The following is a 17,537-nucleotide window of genomic DNA, read 5'->3' on the forward strand; positions in this document are numbered from 1 at the left end:
GTTTTAATTTTAGGGAGTTTTTAATGCAGCATGGTAATGATGTCTTCAATGACATTATTTGATTTTTGGTAATTTGGAGGGTTTTCAGATTTCTTGCTTCTGGAGTTCACAGAGATAAACTAAAAGCTTATTAGGTCACTTGTACTTATATTGGTGTTATAGAAGGTTATAGTTTCTGTAGTTCTGAAACAGAAACTCTTGGATCAGTTTGCTTTTGTAGTTCATAGCAATTTGCACGGATGCCTGAAACAAGCCTGAAACAAGCCTGAAACTAGAGAATTTTTCCAGGACAGCTGTCTTGCTGTCTATCAGTGCTTCTATCAGGGTACTTGGGGTTTTCAGATGAAGAGCAATAGAGATTGTCTTGCGAGTTTCTTCAGCTTGGTCATGGGCAGACACTCCTAGTTCACAGACTTAAATCATTCTTGTTATACTCTGCTTCGTTTAATTACTAATATAATCATAGCTAAAATTACTTTTCAATTATTCCTGTTCCTTTTCTCTCCTAAGTAATAGCAGTAATGGCTATGAATAGATTTCCAAGGTTTACATGCCCTAATGATTACCATAATGCACACATATTATTAATTAAGATGTATATTAATCAAATTATAGCCTTGAGAGTTCCTACAAAGCATTCAAGTATGCAGGTGTAGGACTTCATTCTTGGCTAAAGACTATTCCTGTCAATTCATGAATTTTCATAGGAGAACTAGTACAAGAAGTTAAACTCATCCCTTGAAGGTAAAGAATTAATCTTTATGGAAAAGAGGAAATTGTGTTCCTGAACTGCATGTTTGGTTTTGGTTGGTTTGGCCCCTGAAGGGAAAACTTCTAAGGGCACAGTATGGGTTTATCCTCCCAGCACTGCTACTATCTAAAACTTGTATTGCTTGTTGTCAAAGCAACATCAGGATTTTTAAAAAATCTTTTTACACAATCCAGTCTAGTTCAAAACATTTAGTCTCCCATGCCTGTTTAAAACTCCAGTTTAAAACTATGATTATCCCATTGTGTTCATTGATTCCTGGCAGATGACTAAATAAATTGCTTTTTTCTTTCTCCTGTGTCGTGGAAAGATACAGCTTCCACCTGGAGTTTCGTTTGACATTTTAGGACTTAAATTTGTTCCAGTACTGTTAAGTGTAGGGTTAACAAAGCCTTAAGGTCATTGGACAATTCTAGTCATTGAGTTTTGGGGTTTAAGCTATATATGCTCTTAGTAACCTTAAAAAAGACTATTTTGGATAAATGAAACTGTTAAAACCACATACTTTCAATGCGTTCCCTATTGATATTGTAGTTCAGGAGAACCTTTTTCCCTTTAAACAATTAACTTCTGGTTTAGTGTTTGGAAATTTTAAAGCTTTGATGGAGTAGAGCTGTTCTTAGATTTTTGTTTGTTGACAGATATGTACAGATGCACTTGTGAGTGTGTAGTGTACAGTTGTATAGACAGGCTTTCCATGTTATACCTTTCTTGTCTTAGCCATTACCCTTACACATCTCAAACATTTTCAGTATTGGAAATATTTGTGTGCATGCAAACCCCTTTAATTTTAACAAATATTTCTTAGCTATTACTGTATTGTTCAGTATTACATGCTTGTTTGCCTTAGTATCACATCATAGAATTTCTGAAGGAAAGCTTCATGATAGGAACCTGAAGATGCATTACTAACTTTAAAATATCAACAAAATGCACTTCTCTTAATTGTGGGCAGTCTTGACAGAAATTCCTTGTATACTTTTAGTTTGTGCAATGGAATAATATTTAGGACCATTTTGAGGCAGCTTCCATCTTTTGCATCTGATTGTGTATGACTAGGTTTTATTTCCTTTACTGGAATGAAAGGAATTAGCTTTGAGGTGTTACCATACTGCGCTTATTCAAATTGATCAGATTTGATGATGTAAGAAATTTTGTGTAATTCCTCCATGCAAGGAAGAACACATATGTAAACACCCTAAGACCTGAATTCTCTTAGTGAGTTTTTCTGGAAAATCACCTTGGCAATACAAACTGGTAAATAGAAAGCATATCACTGTAGCAGTGGGAAGGTAGTTTGAAAAATGGCACTGTAGTTTCACACATCATAGGTTTGTAATCTTCAATACCCTCTTTTATCTGATTTTCTTTTGCAATTACAATTTTAATATAACTCATAATTTTTTTCCAAAACAAATCATGTTTGTGCTATATATATATGTAGCATGTAAATAATTAACTGTTCTGATAAGTCTGTCTAGCTTAAAATGTAGTGGTTCACACTGAAATGTATTGAGAGAGTGTATTTTGCAATGAAAACTTTAGTAGGAAGAAGTGATTCTACAGTTACTGTGGGTAATGTCAAAAAAAGTAATATGTAACAGCAATTCTATCACAACTGGCTTGTTGGTCTTTAATAAGAAATTACATTCCTGACTGCATTGGAAGTAAAAATAAAACAGCAACTGTATTTATAATACACTGGTTTTGTGTTTCAGCAGGTCTTTGTGATATTAATGAAGGTACAGTGGTGCCGGAAGACCGTTGCAAGTCGCCCACGTCAGGTAATCATAACTTTCTCTGGTCTTCAGCTTCTTATTTTCGCAGAAGATGGCATGCATTAAGTTAACACTTACTAGTTAAGTAATTATATAAAACCTGTTGTCCTCTCACAAACTGTTTGAGCTTGTCATAAATTTTGCTGTGTTGCACAACTGCATTTTTAAAACAAGGCTGACTTAAGAGATGCAATAGGAATATGTCATAAAGATGATTGAAGAGAGATATAAGCTGAAATATTTATGCCTCAGAGGACATACTGCACAGTGGAATTTTGAAGCATTGACAAGAGATGCACAGATTCCTGTAATAGTTCATGTAATTGTGTTTTGTGTTCCTCAAAAGTGGTAGAGATTATTTCTGAGCAAGTTTACTTCTGCTTCCTTGTAAGTGGCAACTTAAAATTTTTCTGTGGAATCAGAGGTCTTCAGAAACTGGCATCCTCAAAGAGTAGGAGTTCCCTACTTAATACTCCTCCTACTGCACCTGGGTTTTTTGTTTGTTTCTTTTTTTTTTTCTGTTGCCACTGCTGTATGTGAATATTTTAAATGAAACCTTCAAGATTTATTATTTTAATATTGGCTAGTTGAAGCTATAACCATGTAAATACTTAATAATGCATGTCAGTGCATAGTATTAGAGTTTATTAGTATTAGAGAATAGTTTTTGTAGTAGCTAAAAATTGTCACTTATCTTTACTTATTGCTCTGAAAACTTCTAAAGATGTCACTTTGTTTCATTCAAAACTACTCAAGGTTAAAGGACTCAACTGCAGATTTAAATGAAGCATGTGAAATAGAATGTAGTTTAAAATGCTAATCAAGATGGGTGTCTAAAGATAGATTCCTTTTCTATTGTAGCCTGTATCTTTCAAAGCCAAGTTGAAAGCCTAACAAACCAAAACATTGTGTTTGGAGCTCTAGTAGAAATTTTAACATAAATTTTAATTTTTGATCTGAAAATTGTCTTCTGATGTTCATTTTAAATTGTGCAAAACACTCCTCTAGATGAATCAATGTCATTTTCATTTTCATTAGCTCTTTCTTTGGGTAAATTTGATTTATTTATAATTAAAGCAAAACCTGGCTGTGAATTTTAATTAAAAGTCTTACCTGAAGATGTGATTTCATGACGAACCTTTTTTGCTAAGCACTGGCATGCTGAAGCCGTCAACTTCAGTATAGTTCATAATGAAAGCATTTTTTATGGTGTTGAGAATAAAGTGCATGTTTCCTATTTCATTTTTACATATTGAGACCAGTGCCTGCAAACAATTTGCCATGCATTGCTGCAGTTGCAGTAAATCCTTTCTCTGTCAAGGTTCAGCAGAGTTATCAATCTCACTAAGGTATTTGAATTTGACCCACTTAGAAAGTCTGGGCTACATCTAGTTTCTGGTACATTGCTATAAAATGTGTTCAATGAACAGATAATGAATCATAACCTTTAATGTGTATCCTTTTTCCCCTTGCTCCAGCATCACCCAAATGTCAGCCCGAACAACTTTTGTATCGCTTAAACTTAAAACATTGCATAGTTTAAATAAGAGGGTTTCATAATTGGGTGTTGAAGTAGAGTAAAACTCAATTCATCACTTCCCCAACAGTGCAATGAAGGCAAGTCCAAAGATGAAAATTAATGTTTATGGAAAACTCCTAAGTTTAACAGTTGGCTTCCCCTACCTTCCTCCTGCTTGTTTGAGTTGTGTGAGCTGAAGCAGGTTGAAAAATAATGTCTAAAGTACCAAAAACAGTGAATGAACAAAAGATGGAGGAAGGATTTAACTGTAAGATAGAAACTTCTAGTAGTGAGGTTGGACTGTGCCTTGCTTCCCTCGATTTTGTCCTCTGCTCTCAGTGAATGAGATGAAGTTTATGGTAGGCTTCTCAATTTTTCCTTTGAAAAAGATCTTGAGGCACCACCCTGGTATGGAAATCATTTGTTGATGTTTGTGAAGAGAGAACTGCAATTTCTTAGGTTTGGTTTTAAGTTTATATCTTTTCTGGGCAAAAGCACAAGGCTGGAAAGAACCTTGAAAGTGGCATTTAGCTTTCAGAGGTAAGAAAGAACCTTTTTGAGAGATTTGCTGCAGAGTATTGGCAAGCTTGAGAAGCAGGATGGAGGCTAAATTTAAGGAAACATTTTGCAGTCTAGAGGCTTTCTAGTTAAGAGGAAAATACACAAACACAAAATGTTCGCATGTTACTAGCTCTAAGATTAGAGGATGGGATTGGCAGTTGAATGCCTTATTGGCTTTCATTGTTACAATATGATCTGTAAAAGAGACCAGTCATCATTTGGACTGAAGTCTGCATTTGCTCAAATCCACCTTTCCATGTTCAGGTAAGGAGAAGTGGAAGGTAACTTAGACTTCCTCCAGTGGGTGGTTATATAGATGAAAGGACTGTGAAAGGGACTACCTGTCTATGCAAGTTGGGAGAGTATTCTACAGTTTCAGTAACACAGAACTATAGAAATACTGTGAAAATGCAGGAGGAATAATCTTATCTCCTGCTTTTTCTGTAGAAGTCAAGTGGTAATAGGCTTAGACTCTGGGAGCGTTTATCTGACCTAAAACATTGTACAGCATTTAAACTGCCAAGTTTTTGTCTTCAGGAGTGCCAAAATGCTTGTGTTCTATTCTGGTTTTACACTTCCACAACATAAAATCTAATTAAATTTGAAAATTTTTAGATTAGTTCTGTTTTAATTTCCTGACAATGTTTTAATTTCATGACAATGATAAGCCTGAAGCTGTGGTCTGTTACCACCATCAGTTTTTCAGGGTTGGCATACAGAAAAATCCAGGTGGCAGCATTGACTCAGAGTTGTCTGCAGAGTAGTTGAAGTCCAACAGTGATTTACTGCATTGGAAAAAAAAAACCGAAACAGATTTATAGAACTTGTGTTTATTGTTACAGCTGTGTTTTGTGAATCATAGCTTAGGCTAATCTTTGTGTCTGGAGCAATGATCAGTAGAGCCATTTAGTTATTCAGTGTAAACATTTGTTCAATGAGGGAATTATTTCTAGCAATAAACTCACTGCAATGTGCAGCGCTGTACTTTGCATTATAATTTCTGTGGCTAATCCCAATATGGTAGAATTCGGTCATGCCAAAGTAATTTGTATTTTATAATATCTAGTACAGCTACAGAGAATACCAATATCAGTATTTGATATTTTCTTTGTGTCTTTGTTAAACTCAGAGCTTGTATATTATATTGTATAATATATGTATACATATATTGTATAATATATGGATTAATATACATTGATTTTTGTGTCAAAGATACATCCCCTTCATTCATATCAAGTGTATATCCATTTCATTCTGTCTCCACTTGTAGGTTCTGGTTCACCAAACAATTCTGATGATGAACAAAAAATGAATAATTTTATAGAAAAGGGTACAGTATTTTTCTTTTCTTTAGTCTTAATTTTTCTTTAGTTCATCTTTTGATACACCTAGATTGATTTTTTTTTTTTTTTTTAATTAAAATATTATTTACAGTGAAGACCAAAAGCAGAAAGTTTTCCAAGATGGTAACCAATGACATAGGTAGGAACTAGCAAAATTCTACTCTTTCTAATCCAGTGCCTTACTCTATGCAGCACTAACCCAGCAGCAAAAATAAAGGCAAAATAACAGTCAAATTTCAATGCATTAAATTATTAATTTTTTCATTCTTTATGCTAATTGGTAATTCAGTGGGCTGCTTCTGTACTAAATACACTGGGCACAATAATTTAAAAAAATCAAGGATATTGGTGATTTAAATTCTCTGATTTTACAATTGCACTTCTCTGTTTTTCTGGATGGATGAAATTCTAATACACAGTAAGAGTTCAGTCTATGCAAGTCACAACATGATTCCACTACTTTTGCAAAGGCATGCTGGTTTTGGGAACATATGGCTGATACCATTTCTTTTTTATACATTGTATTCATAGCCATATGGTCAGATTTTTATAAGACTGTGGTCAAGAAAGAGGTACTATGGTGCTTTCATTTATTCATCTGAAACAGTACTGGCTTGTATATATCAGTATATCCCACTGCTGTTTCAGAACTCTACTTTTGTGCATCCAACAGTGACACAATACCCTACCAGCTCTAGACTTGTGTCTTAACAATTTGGCAACAAAATTGCCTTGGGATATGTTGTATGCAGGTAGATTGAACCCTTTCATGACTGGAATGGAAAAAAACTCTGCTTCTGATGACTGGGTCATTAAATAAATGAAGGCAAGAGGCTGTATGATTTAGCTTTGGGAAAGGAGCTCTTCTTCCTTAACTGGGATATGGTTACTTTCATTTCAGAATCACTTTGTTAATGGTTCATTTTGTTTTTATTTAGGAAATTAGTATATCATTGTAGGATGATTTCATTTTATCTCTTCAGTCAGTTTAGGTTGAAATTATATAGTAAAGCTATTTGCTAAGCTACTATTTCATAGGTTGTGTGGAACCATAGGTTAAGACTAGGGAGGAAGAGATTTCTTTTCCTGAAGTCTCCCTTTGGTTTTTCTGTTTGGCAGTTTAAGTTTTATCCTAAAATATTAATCCCTTTCATCACAATTCAGTATTTGAGACAAAGAATCATTCAAAATTCAGTGAGACAAATAGGAGTATGACAAAGTTATCCTTGAAATTTGATGTACAGAATGAGAAAGTACTGTACAAAGGGCATATTCTTGCTCTGTGCTGAGACCTTGCAATGGTATCAGAAATGGCAGGGAAAATGAATTTTGAGGCAGCAAAAGTCTGAATATCAGTCAAGAAAGCAAATGACTGTTAATAATATGTGAATTCATCTGTAATTAAAAAGAAATTACTGTCTTTTACATAAGCATTAATATGTTCCCCTAAAGGAAATTCAGGGTAACTAGAACCAGGTCTATGTTCAGGTCTTGTAATGAGAAAAACAACACCTAGTCTTGTACATGTTATATCAGTGTCCGTTGAGGTAATGTTTCCCTTTTGTATATTTTGAACATAAGACACACTCTCTTGTGCAAAACACATGGAAAATTTGATTGACTGTGACCTCCTTTTTTTTTTTTCCCACTTCTTTTCGAAGAGTTAGTGTTAGAGCATTAATAAAGTATGCTAATGAGGATTCTATAGAGCCATTCACATCTGTTTCAGCTTGAAGCCTTTCAACTAGAAGTATTAGGAATGTTTTTCACAGCTAAAAAAAGCAAAACATTTATTTATAAGCAGTGCGTTCTTCTGGGTGTAAGTTATACTGTGATTTGTGTAATTTGCACCGTTTATTGGAAGCTTAAAGATAATTATTTATTTTGCATTTTCCTAGTTTTGAGTGGTTTGCTGTGCACTGAATGTGGTTGTTTCACTGCCATGTTTTCTATAGCTTATCTGGCATGCTTATTCTAGCTCTTTCTGAACTTACATGCTAAGCTCATTCACATAAATAAAACACCTCTTCTGTCTTAATAGTTGCATGTTTTTGCTTTTCATTGTTTTAAACTGAATTGACAACCAAATGTGAATGGACAATGAGTTTTGTAAAATATGTCACTGTCATTAACATTGCCATGTTGTGTGAAACAAATTTTTTGCCATCAGCTGTGTTTCTCAAGGACGAAATTTGATGTATATGGCATGGTAATAGCTCTCTTCACTGACACATAGGGCAGTCAGTTCAGGTTCTTTCCATATTTTTTTTCAATGTGTGAAATACAACTTGCTAAATGTGGTGCGAAACAGAATTAGAATAATTTACATTGTTAACTTGAGTTGCTGTTAATATCATTCCTGTGTTTGTCACATGGGAACAGGGAGCAAGGGAATACTGCTAGCAAAGTGTGAAGTAATTTCATTTCAGTTATAGGGCTGCAAGGTGTTAACATCACACACACAATCATAAATATTGTCAATTTAATCACTGTATTGAAACTCGTGTAGAGCATTGTTATTTCTACAGATTTCTGTAATTAGTGACAATAACAAACAAGGTTTCTCTGATTGGTGAGAGGATCAAAAAAACATGTAAAACTGAAACAATAGCCCTAGTAAAACAATATGCAAATGCTTCATGCACCAACATTTCGATCAGTTGGTCTGGTTTGTTGTTTTCTTCTAAATACTCAACTGCAAATGCTCTGTCCTAAGTAATGGATAGTAAATCAAGTTAAAGCCCTGTTGTGAATGTGTTGCTTTTGGGTCATCTTTCCCTTTTATTTGCATCAAAGATGAACCTTGAAAAAATTATAGTTAATTGTTACCTTGGAAATACTGAGATACTTAATTTAACTAACCATTTCTAGAGATTTGAGAAATTTCTAGGTGGCCATTATTGAATCCAGCCCATTCTCTTATGAATTTCACATATTTGAAAGTATAAACAATATTCTGTGAAGCAATATGCAGAAGTATAGTAAACGTAGATGAATTTACAGAAGAAAGAATTGGCAGGAAGTACTTAATTTCTAAGCCTGTGTCATTTTTGTAGAAAGACATTGGGATCCAACTTCAGTGGAAGCAAAATCTCCAGTTGTTTTACTCATAATTTGGTTAGTTAAGTATTTGGCATGAAGAGATACAGATGATTAAATATTATAGGTACAAATTGTGTTGGAAGTTAAGATGCAACAACCATTTCTGGAAAAATCTTTAGTAAAGGTGCCTGCAAAATATGATCGATTTTAAGACCTTTATAACTGTTTCTAGAAGCACACACGTCAAATACTTCTCAGGAAAATTGGTCTTATTTTTTTTCTGCACTTTATAAATTTAAAAATAATTGCAAACAGTATTAGTAGACAGACTTAAGCAGAGTAGATTTAATTCCAAACTTTTATAATCCCTGCTCTTAGTACTGACAGAGGTTTCTCACATTTGTTACATTCTAAGTGTATACCTAAATTTTTCAAACACTGCTAAAATAATTGACCGTTAATACCTTTTTCATGGAATCAAATTTTATGATTTTCATAGTAAGTTCTCATTTGCCCTAATGTCAAAGAGAGTTTCTTTCAATGTGTTTTTAATACTTTGATCTAATTTTGGATGTATCCAAGTACGAACTTTCTCACAGTATTTTGTGAAATGGTTTTATTATTCTCATGTGAATTTTAGAGATTTCAACATTTGTTAATGGGTAATGTAAATATTTCACTTTGTGTAGTTGTCAAATATATAATATTTTGGGAGCTTTGGTATCTCTAAAAAATTCTAAATTGCTTAGTTATTTCTCATGTGATATTATATGAAATAGACTTCATAAGTTGTTCTCTTGGTTGTCAAAGCTCCAAAACACATCTCCTTTATAATCTTTAGAATTTTATTTTAAAATAAAAGGAATGGAGGAGAAATTACTGTACAGCTTTCAAACCAATTTGCTATACATTTTAAGGTATATACCAGCTCAGGATAACCCACTGCAAATGAAATGTTACTTCTAAGTCACAGCTTCCTACTGAGAGTTCAGTCGTGTCTCAGCCTTCAGGTTTTGTTTATTGAATTGTAGGTTGTTCCTGCTATACTGACACATAACATGTTACAGAAAGGCAGTCTTTCATATTTTAACACCTGCCTTCCCAAGCCTGACCTGTGAGAAATCTCCAAGAATCCTTGGGTTTGGACAGTTCTTCGATATGATTCTTAATTATATATATTGACAGAATGTGTGTGACCACCTGTGTATTACTCTAGGTTTTCTAATTTAGAGAAATATTAAATGTAGGTCTAAACCCAGGCAAAACAGTCAGTGTTGTCTCAAGCAGCAGTGTGCCAGGAGGAGCACAGCAGCTCCCTGATCTTTGTCCTTGTCTCGCACCAGTCTTGGCTGTAAATGCTGCAGCAACCACCACCCCCAAGAGAGATATTGAACTCTGATATGACAGCTACTACTTGAAGTCAGCCACGTGCAGCAGGAGCAGTCAGCATCACCTCTGCCCTGTTGTACAGCTGGAGTGAAAAGCCTGACATTGAATGCTCTCTCTGTAGATCTCCATCCTGTATCTTCCATTTTTCTGATTTGTATCTTTTGCTTTGTACAAGGTGTCCAGCATGTTGCTGGTTTTCATCTGAGGCATAAAAAACCTGAATTTATAAAAAAATTGTAAAACTTAAGCAAATGTGAATGCAAGGAGGGGTTTTTTTATGCAGAGTAATGTTAGTTAAAAAGGGCTTAGCTGATGAAATATTCCTATTTTCTTACTGAATGTTTAGGCTGTTTTTTCTTTAAACACAAGATGGCACCATTGCTGTTGGAATAGGTTCTTTCTTCTCATTCACAGTTGAATTATTGCGGTTTCTGACACATTAACATGTGTTTTGAAATGTTGGGGGTTTTTTGCATAGCACAGTAATTCACAATTTCCAGTAATGATATCCTTTTTAACAATTCATGTATCCTCTTGTCCTATTAATGAGGCATATATGTTGAAAATTGCCTGACAAATTTGTTTTATCTTACCAGCCTAGTTCACACAGCTGGCCTGCCACTAAGGAACAAAAAGCTAAAACTGGATCAGCTCTCAGAATCCAACACACTCGCCTGTACTTGCTATTACCTGTTATATTATCTGTTACCTAGGGTTTTTTTTTTTTTTGGTTAGTTTTCTTCCAGTTGTTAAGATTGTGCTGAATGTTTCTATTTGAAAAGCCAAGAGTGACTGTACTGGTCTTCAATTAGTTAAATAGGTTAAGGTATTTACACATGGTGAAAGCTGTTAAAAGCCAAAAAGCTGCAGTTATTTTCTGTATATATAATCAAGGTTTTATTCAGTATCTCAGCTCTTATTATGTATATGTCTAACAGAGAAAACAAGTGTTATGAGGAATGCCCATCTTGTAATTCACTATTCCAGATGAGATTTCATGATGTCTCTGGAAGCTGATTTAAGTTCAAGCTGGCAGCAAAAAGATGGGCTCCTCCTCACTAGTGCTGTTGTGTACCCTGGTTTTCTGTTTGTGTATCTGAGCTCTGGCCTGCAATAGGAGTTGATCTTGTTTGGAAGCAACCCTTGGCAGAAACCTCATTTAGACGAGTTTTGGCCTCACCTTTACGCTAGGTATTTGCCAGTGCTAATACAAGGATGAGGGGTAGAAAACATGTAGTCAGGGTGGCCTTTTCAGTTTCAGCCTGTACTAAAGTAAGTGATGAGCATTTCTGCCTGAGAGTAAGTAATTTCAATTTAATTCAAACATACTTTTAACATTGACACATGAAGGAAATGAAGAAGATTATTCTGGAATCTTGTTCTCAAATTTTTATGATGTATGACAGGAATAAAACTGTTCAACTATTCAGATAACTAGCATTTGCAATATTGATGAGCATAATTGGTGATACAGTGAAGTATTTCACTTTTTGAAGGAGTGGAAGTAACTTTAAATCACCTGCTGTTCTTCAGGATATGTAGAAATTGGAATGATTTCTTTTAAAGTGATAATTAGAATGAGGTAATGCCAATTTTAACAGAGAAAAGCAGCAAGATTCAGGCTGCTTTGAGTGGTATCCATAAAAGGTACTCCTAGAATTATAAGCTTGTGCTCAGTATCTACTTTAGGAAAAGAAGTATCAGCCATGCAAGATGATAAAGAATTCAATGATACATCAAAACTGAAGCATGTGGCTGGGAAATAAATTTAGACTGTAGTCCTGGTCTAGCAGAAAAGCTATGTCAAAATAATTCCTTCTCCAGTAATTATTGAAAGAAAGATGGAAGGGGGATGTATGCCTACTAGTTTATTTGTGATGGCTTTTGCAGCAGCATTTGTTTGTATTGTACTGCAGTTTAAATGGACTGCAAGATTTCCATTCCTATAAAAAGGATTTCTAAGTCAGGGATGAGTTAAAGTGCTATTTTTCACTTGAGCAGTATTATCAAAATCTTTCTGGTTTTTTTGAATGTGTTGCAAGTGTTTGTACACTGCTTATTTTATGATTATTCTCTGTAATTCTTTCTTCTAAGGTTGTGGATTGCATCTCAGAAGATTAGCTTTTTACACATGTGCATTAATTTTAGTGTGATTTCAATTTTTTTTTTTTTTTCTATTTTAAATGTCTCAGGTTTGATCAGAAAGTAGGACATAAGAAAGGGGGATGGGATCTGAACTTTTTTGTAAGAATCAGTGCACATCCTTGCAATTCTGACCTCTCACCTGAGGAGTTAAAACTTGAGGTTGAGCCAAAGCCAAGTTTGTCCAATCCATTAAGTCCTGCCTGAAGCCTGAAGAGAAATCAAGCTCAGCAAAAGTGATAAGATGCTGTATTTAGGGATTTTGCTGTCTTCCATTATTTAGTTTGTAGCCCTCACTTGAAGAAGCGAGGCTCTGCTTTAAAGGAAATCCTGTAAAGTACCTCAATGAATGTAATAAACAATTATATATTAAATATTGCGAAAGAAGCAAATAAGGACCAGAAAAATTATGTTTATTCTTTTTAAAAAAAAGATATACTTCACTTTTCAGCAAAGATGTCCAGGAAGCTAAGTTTGCCAACTGAGTTAAAGCCTGATTTAGGTAAGTTTATATAGTTGATTTTATTTTTACTAAATCTGAATGTGAGTATGTTAAAGTAATAGGCCTAAATTATGTAAGTTATCATGACTTTGTTGCATTTGTCTGAAGTCTAGAAATAAAATTTTAATTCCACTCTTTTTGGGGACTCTCAGGCACAAAATGTCATTGCTGTCATCATAAGGTAAGCCTGCAATTCCTGTATATGGCTTATCACACTTTCATCATAATTTTTAGGCATCTGTCACTCACATCAGTAGTGCTGTGATAGCAAAAGCGTGAATAAGCAGGCAGCATTTGGAAAACTGCTGCCTGTTTAGGACCATCTGATGCATTTTAAATTGAAAAATGAAATATCTTAACAGGATATGTTGAGGTGCTCTCAACAAATAGTTGGGCATAGTTTTATAAATGTTAATTGTCTTGTGACCACTGTCTCTAAAGTAAAGCAATATACAGCTGTTTGGATGGATGACCAGTCTGAGAATTTATTTTTCTTGAAAATGCACAGTAACTTTTAAAATAAGGATCAGCTCAGTTATGAGATCTGTAGTACTAAAGGTCATTGTGTTGCCTAACTAAAACAGCATACAAATGAGTAGGTTGGAGTTTTTTAATACTTTGACTGCCAGCTGTTAGCAGATCCAGCTCTTCTGATTTGTTCTCTAAAGATGATGGGGGACAACTGTAGACCTACAGCAGTAAATGCAGCTGCCTTCTGCCTGCCACAGCATGCTCCTCTTTCTGCAACAGAATTGTTACCACAAGCCCAGCAGAAGACAGACGGGATCAGACTGGCAGCTGTAGCACTGTGTTTACCAGGTGCTGCTGCTGTCGACAAGGGAGAAGTCCGTGGCACTAGGATATTCTGAAACTGAGCTGGACCATCCTGGTTTACAATTACAGCTTGCCCCTCTCAGAGAAATGCAAAGTTGGAAGCACCCCTCGGAGAGTCTTTAATCCAAGGATTGGCAAGGATCCTTTGGCAGGGATACAGATGTTTTGACAATTTAACCTCCTGATCTATTCATGAGCCTCCAATAAATAAGTTTTTAGAAATATACCAGATAAAGTTTCACTGTTGTGTAGTCCAATTAGACAGATTTCCTGTTATTTAATCAAACTTCCTTGCTTCCATGTTAACTTTTTCTTGTCCTTTCCACGATAAACAGGGATAACATGTACTTCCTATCTTTGTTAATCATTATTTATGCTGTTGAAATCTGTCATCGTATCTCTAATTTCATTTTTGCGGATTTTTTTCTTTACAGAATTCAGTTCCTTCTTCTTTAGGTTATGGTATCTAAACCTAGAGTGGCTTCTGTTAATCTCCTCTGGAATTGGAATTTTTCCTCATCTTTGTAAACTTAGTATCCGGAACTAGAGCGATTTAAGTGTGTCTATGTTGGCACAAAAGAGCAGAAGAATTTGACAACTCTTTTCAATATCTTTCTGGTGTTCCACACTACATTTACTAATGGTTTAGGAATAATTTTGGTATAGGGTGAATTTCATACTTGGCAAACTGGAACACATTTATACTGTAATTGATTGTAATTCTGCTGTTTTACTCACAGTTCTTTGGTGGCAGTAAGTTCTGGGAAGTGTTACTTTTTTCTAATGAAGACTGGTGAAAAGTGAATGCTGAATTTTTTTCAGCACTTTCCAATCTTGAAGGAGTTACAGTGTTTTCTACATCACTTAATATTTGCTGTTCCGTCTACTGAAATAGTGGAAGGGTTTTTTGTCACATCGTTTCTGATATACTCATAAAATAGTCTGTACTTTGTGAATTGTAGTAGCCTTTGACTGGTTTTGACTTTGCGTGTGTGTTAATATCTGTGCTTAGAAACATCATTTCTGTGTAAAATTATTCTAGGTTTTCAGGTCTGTAAATAACTTTCTTAAGCAATTATATTTTTTTTTTAAATTTTGCTTCTGTCTTTTCTTGTAGCGGTATAGCTTTTGCATAGTGTTCTTCAGTGTTGGCTTGCTTGTATTTTTGTCACTTTAGTGGCCATATTTACTCTGGCTGTAGGAGACAACTGAAATGCCTTTCTCCATAAATTCATTATCATTTTCTCTCATTTCTTTCCATGGCTTCTTGAAACCTACTCTTCCATGATCTTGCTCTTTCAAATTAGTTTACTGTCTTTAGATCTTTAACCTGCTCCTTTTCCTTTCTGAACAGATAAAATCTAAAGTATGTGTTTCTGTATTTATTCTCCACTTTCTAAAACAGAAGTTATCTTGAACATACCCTTGTCTGCGTTATACCATTGCTTTTCAATGTTCTAATCCAGTGATTGATACTACTGCCACTAGGTGCTATTCCTTGCTTTACTTACTCAAAAGAGCCTCATCTTTCCATCCTTCTGATGATGTGTAGTGATTCATCACGCTGCTGTTCCTTCCTCTTCATCTGAATCTAATCCATTTACAAACTTCTTCCTTGACTTCAGGATAAATAGGATGCACTAAAGCAGTTAAACTTTTAACCCTTCATTCTCTCTTCTGAATGGATTCTCCACTCTCAAAAATGCCCATATTGTTTGACAAGTTAGTTTTTATTGGTTTTTTTCCTGTCCATCCCAGTGCTTCTGGAATTTGTACACATGCTCTTCAAATCAACCAGCTAGAACTCACAAATGCACATTTAAAACTATGCCTATTGCAGTTACTGTACGATTGATTATATTCAGACTGATTAATCCATGTTAAAGTTGGAAAAAAACATTAAATTACTAATGGTTTCTCAAGCCTGAAAAAAACAAGCATCATAAGAGGTGGTGGTCATTAGAAGACTTATAAAAACAAATTATTGTTTTCATTGTTTTACACTGGATTTATTGTTTTTAATGTGAAAACTTAGTATGTCAACATCTGAGTGATCGAGTTAGTTTCTATAATCCATGTTTTATATTTGACAGCTAAAATTCAACAGGACAATGTTTTTTTCTATCCTTGTTGGAATGAGGCAATTACCTCTTGAGAAGATGCACTGTTTGTGTTAAGTAGATGTGTGTATTTAGTCAGTTGAAATCTAGTATGTATGCTTTCCAAATGCATGTTAGATATTCTTCGTAGAAAGTTTTTCAACAATTTAATGAAACTAACATGGTAATACTTCCAAATAGTACATGGTTAAATGATGTTCTTTAGGTCTTAATCCTGCTTTAAATATGTCAGTTGCATCTATATCCTACTCAAAAGATTTTTTGAGTTATTTTTTTAAAAAGCATAGTATAAATTGCACAAACCTTTGCTGGTGAGGGCTGTCTTGTGCTAAAACTTTGCAATTATGAATTAAGAAGGTATAGCATTAATTTTTTGTGAATGCACAGATAAATTCAGGGTGTGCTGAATTAGGTATTGCCATACCTAGAGATTGCATACAGCAAGAGTGGAACAGCACATTTACTTTTGTTAACATTAGAATTCGTTTGCTAAGCCGTGAGCAAGACGTCCTGAAAGGCTTTAATGCTATTACTGACACTGTGCTGCAGCATTCAAAGTGGAGATCTTCAGCTTTGTATAGCAGCACCAGGTGGCATTTGATAGCATTTGTTGTTTCTCTTACTGAAAGTTTGGAGGGGTGTGTAAATAGGCTGTTAGATCTCCTGCACACAGTTTCCTAAAGTGGAATCATATTGTGAGTCATTACAGGTTCCATGCTATCATGCTGTGTGGATGTCACTGCAGTTCTAACGTAAAATAGTTTTATCTTCCTAAGATTAGTTAACTGTGTCCCATGGGAGCTAATATTTTTTCATCTGATCAATGAACTAATTGGCAGAGAGGTTTGTAATTCAACTATTTTAAAGGAGTGCCACTATTATTCTCTGGCCCTAGAACACAGAAGTATGCCTAAAAATTGTTCATGGTAATTACCTAATGGCACCCTCTGCAACAAAGATTGGGTGCTTTGCTCAAGAAACAGCTGGAAATTCAGGCATAAGGAAATATGACTAAGGAAGGATAGGGATGGAAAAATCAATAGCATTATAGTTAGTATACAGTTGATGCTAAAGAACAAAAAATTAATTAAATTCTCTTAATCCCTGCAATTTGCCATTCTTTTAAATTAATACTGGTTTATTTTCAGATGTCAAAGACAACTCTTTCAGTCGATCCCGGAGTTCTAGTGTAACTAGCATTGATAAAGAGTCACGCGAGGCAATTTCAGCTCTTCATTTTTGTGAGACTTTCACAAGAAAGGCTGATACATCGCCTTCCCCGTGCCTGTGGGTTGGGACCACGCTGGGTACAGTGCTTGTCATTGTACTGAACTTACCCCCAGGAGGAGAGCAAAGACTTCTTCAGCCAGTAATTGTTTCTCCTAGTGGTATGTACAAAGCAGATGGCTAAAGTATGCTTTGATAAAGTATTGTTGTACTTCTTCACATTTTTTGAGAAACTGTTACAGGTTTTCTTTTTAATTATTGATTAATTAAAAATATATATACCATTGATTTAGCTGCTAAGTTTAACAATC

At 34.8% G+C, this 17,537-nt stretch overlaps 1 protein-coding gene across 13 annotated transcripts in view; it reads left to right on the plus strand.

Moving 5' to 3' along the window:
• Positions 1-17,537, plus strand: part of STXBP5 (syntaxin binding protein 5) — a 107,490-nt gene that overhangs the window by 75,915 nt on the left and 14,038 nt on the right. For 2 of the 13 annotated variants that reach the window (XM_032102145.1, XM_032102148.1), the window contains 5 exons: positions 2,488-2,553; positions 5,898-5,957; positions 6,062-6,109; positions 12,995-13,045; positions 17,148-17,387. In XM_032102145.1, coding sequence (XP_031958036.1) covers positions 2,488-2,553; positions 5,898-5,957; positions 6,062-6,109; positions 12,995-13,045; positions 17,148-17,387 — 465 coding nt within the window. The remainder of the gene's footprint in view (positions 1-2,487; positions 2,554-5,897; positions 5,958-6,061; positions 6,110-12,994; positions 13,046-17,147; positions 17,388-17,537) is intronic. The other 11 variants (XM_032102146.1, XM_032102149.1, XM_032102150.1 and 8 more) reach the window with 6 other exon arrangements.

The sequence above is a fragment of the Corvus moneduloides genome, chromosome 3, assembly GCF_009650955.1.
Source record: "Corvus moneduloides isolate bCorMon1 chromosome 3, bCorMon1.pri, whole genome shotgun sequence".
Lineage (NCBI taxonomy): Eukaryota > Metazoa > Chordata > Aves > Passeriformes > Corvidae > Corvus > Corvus moneduloides.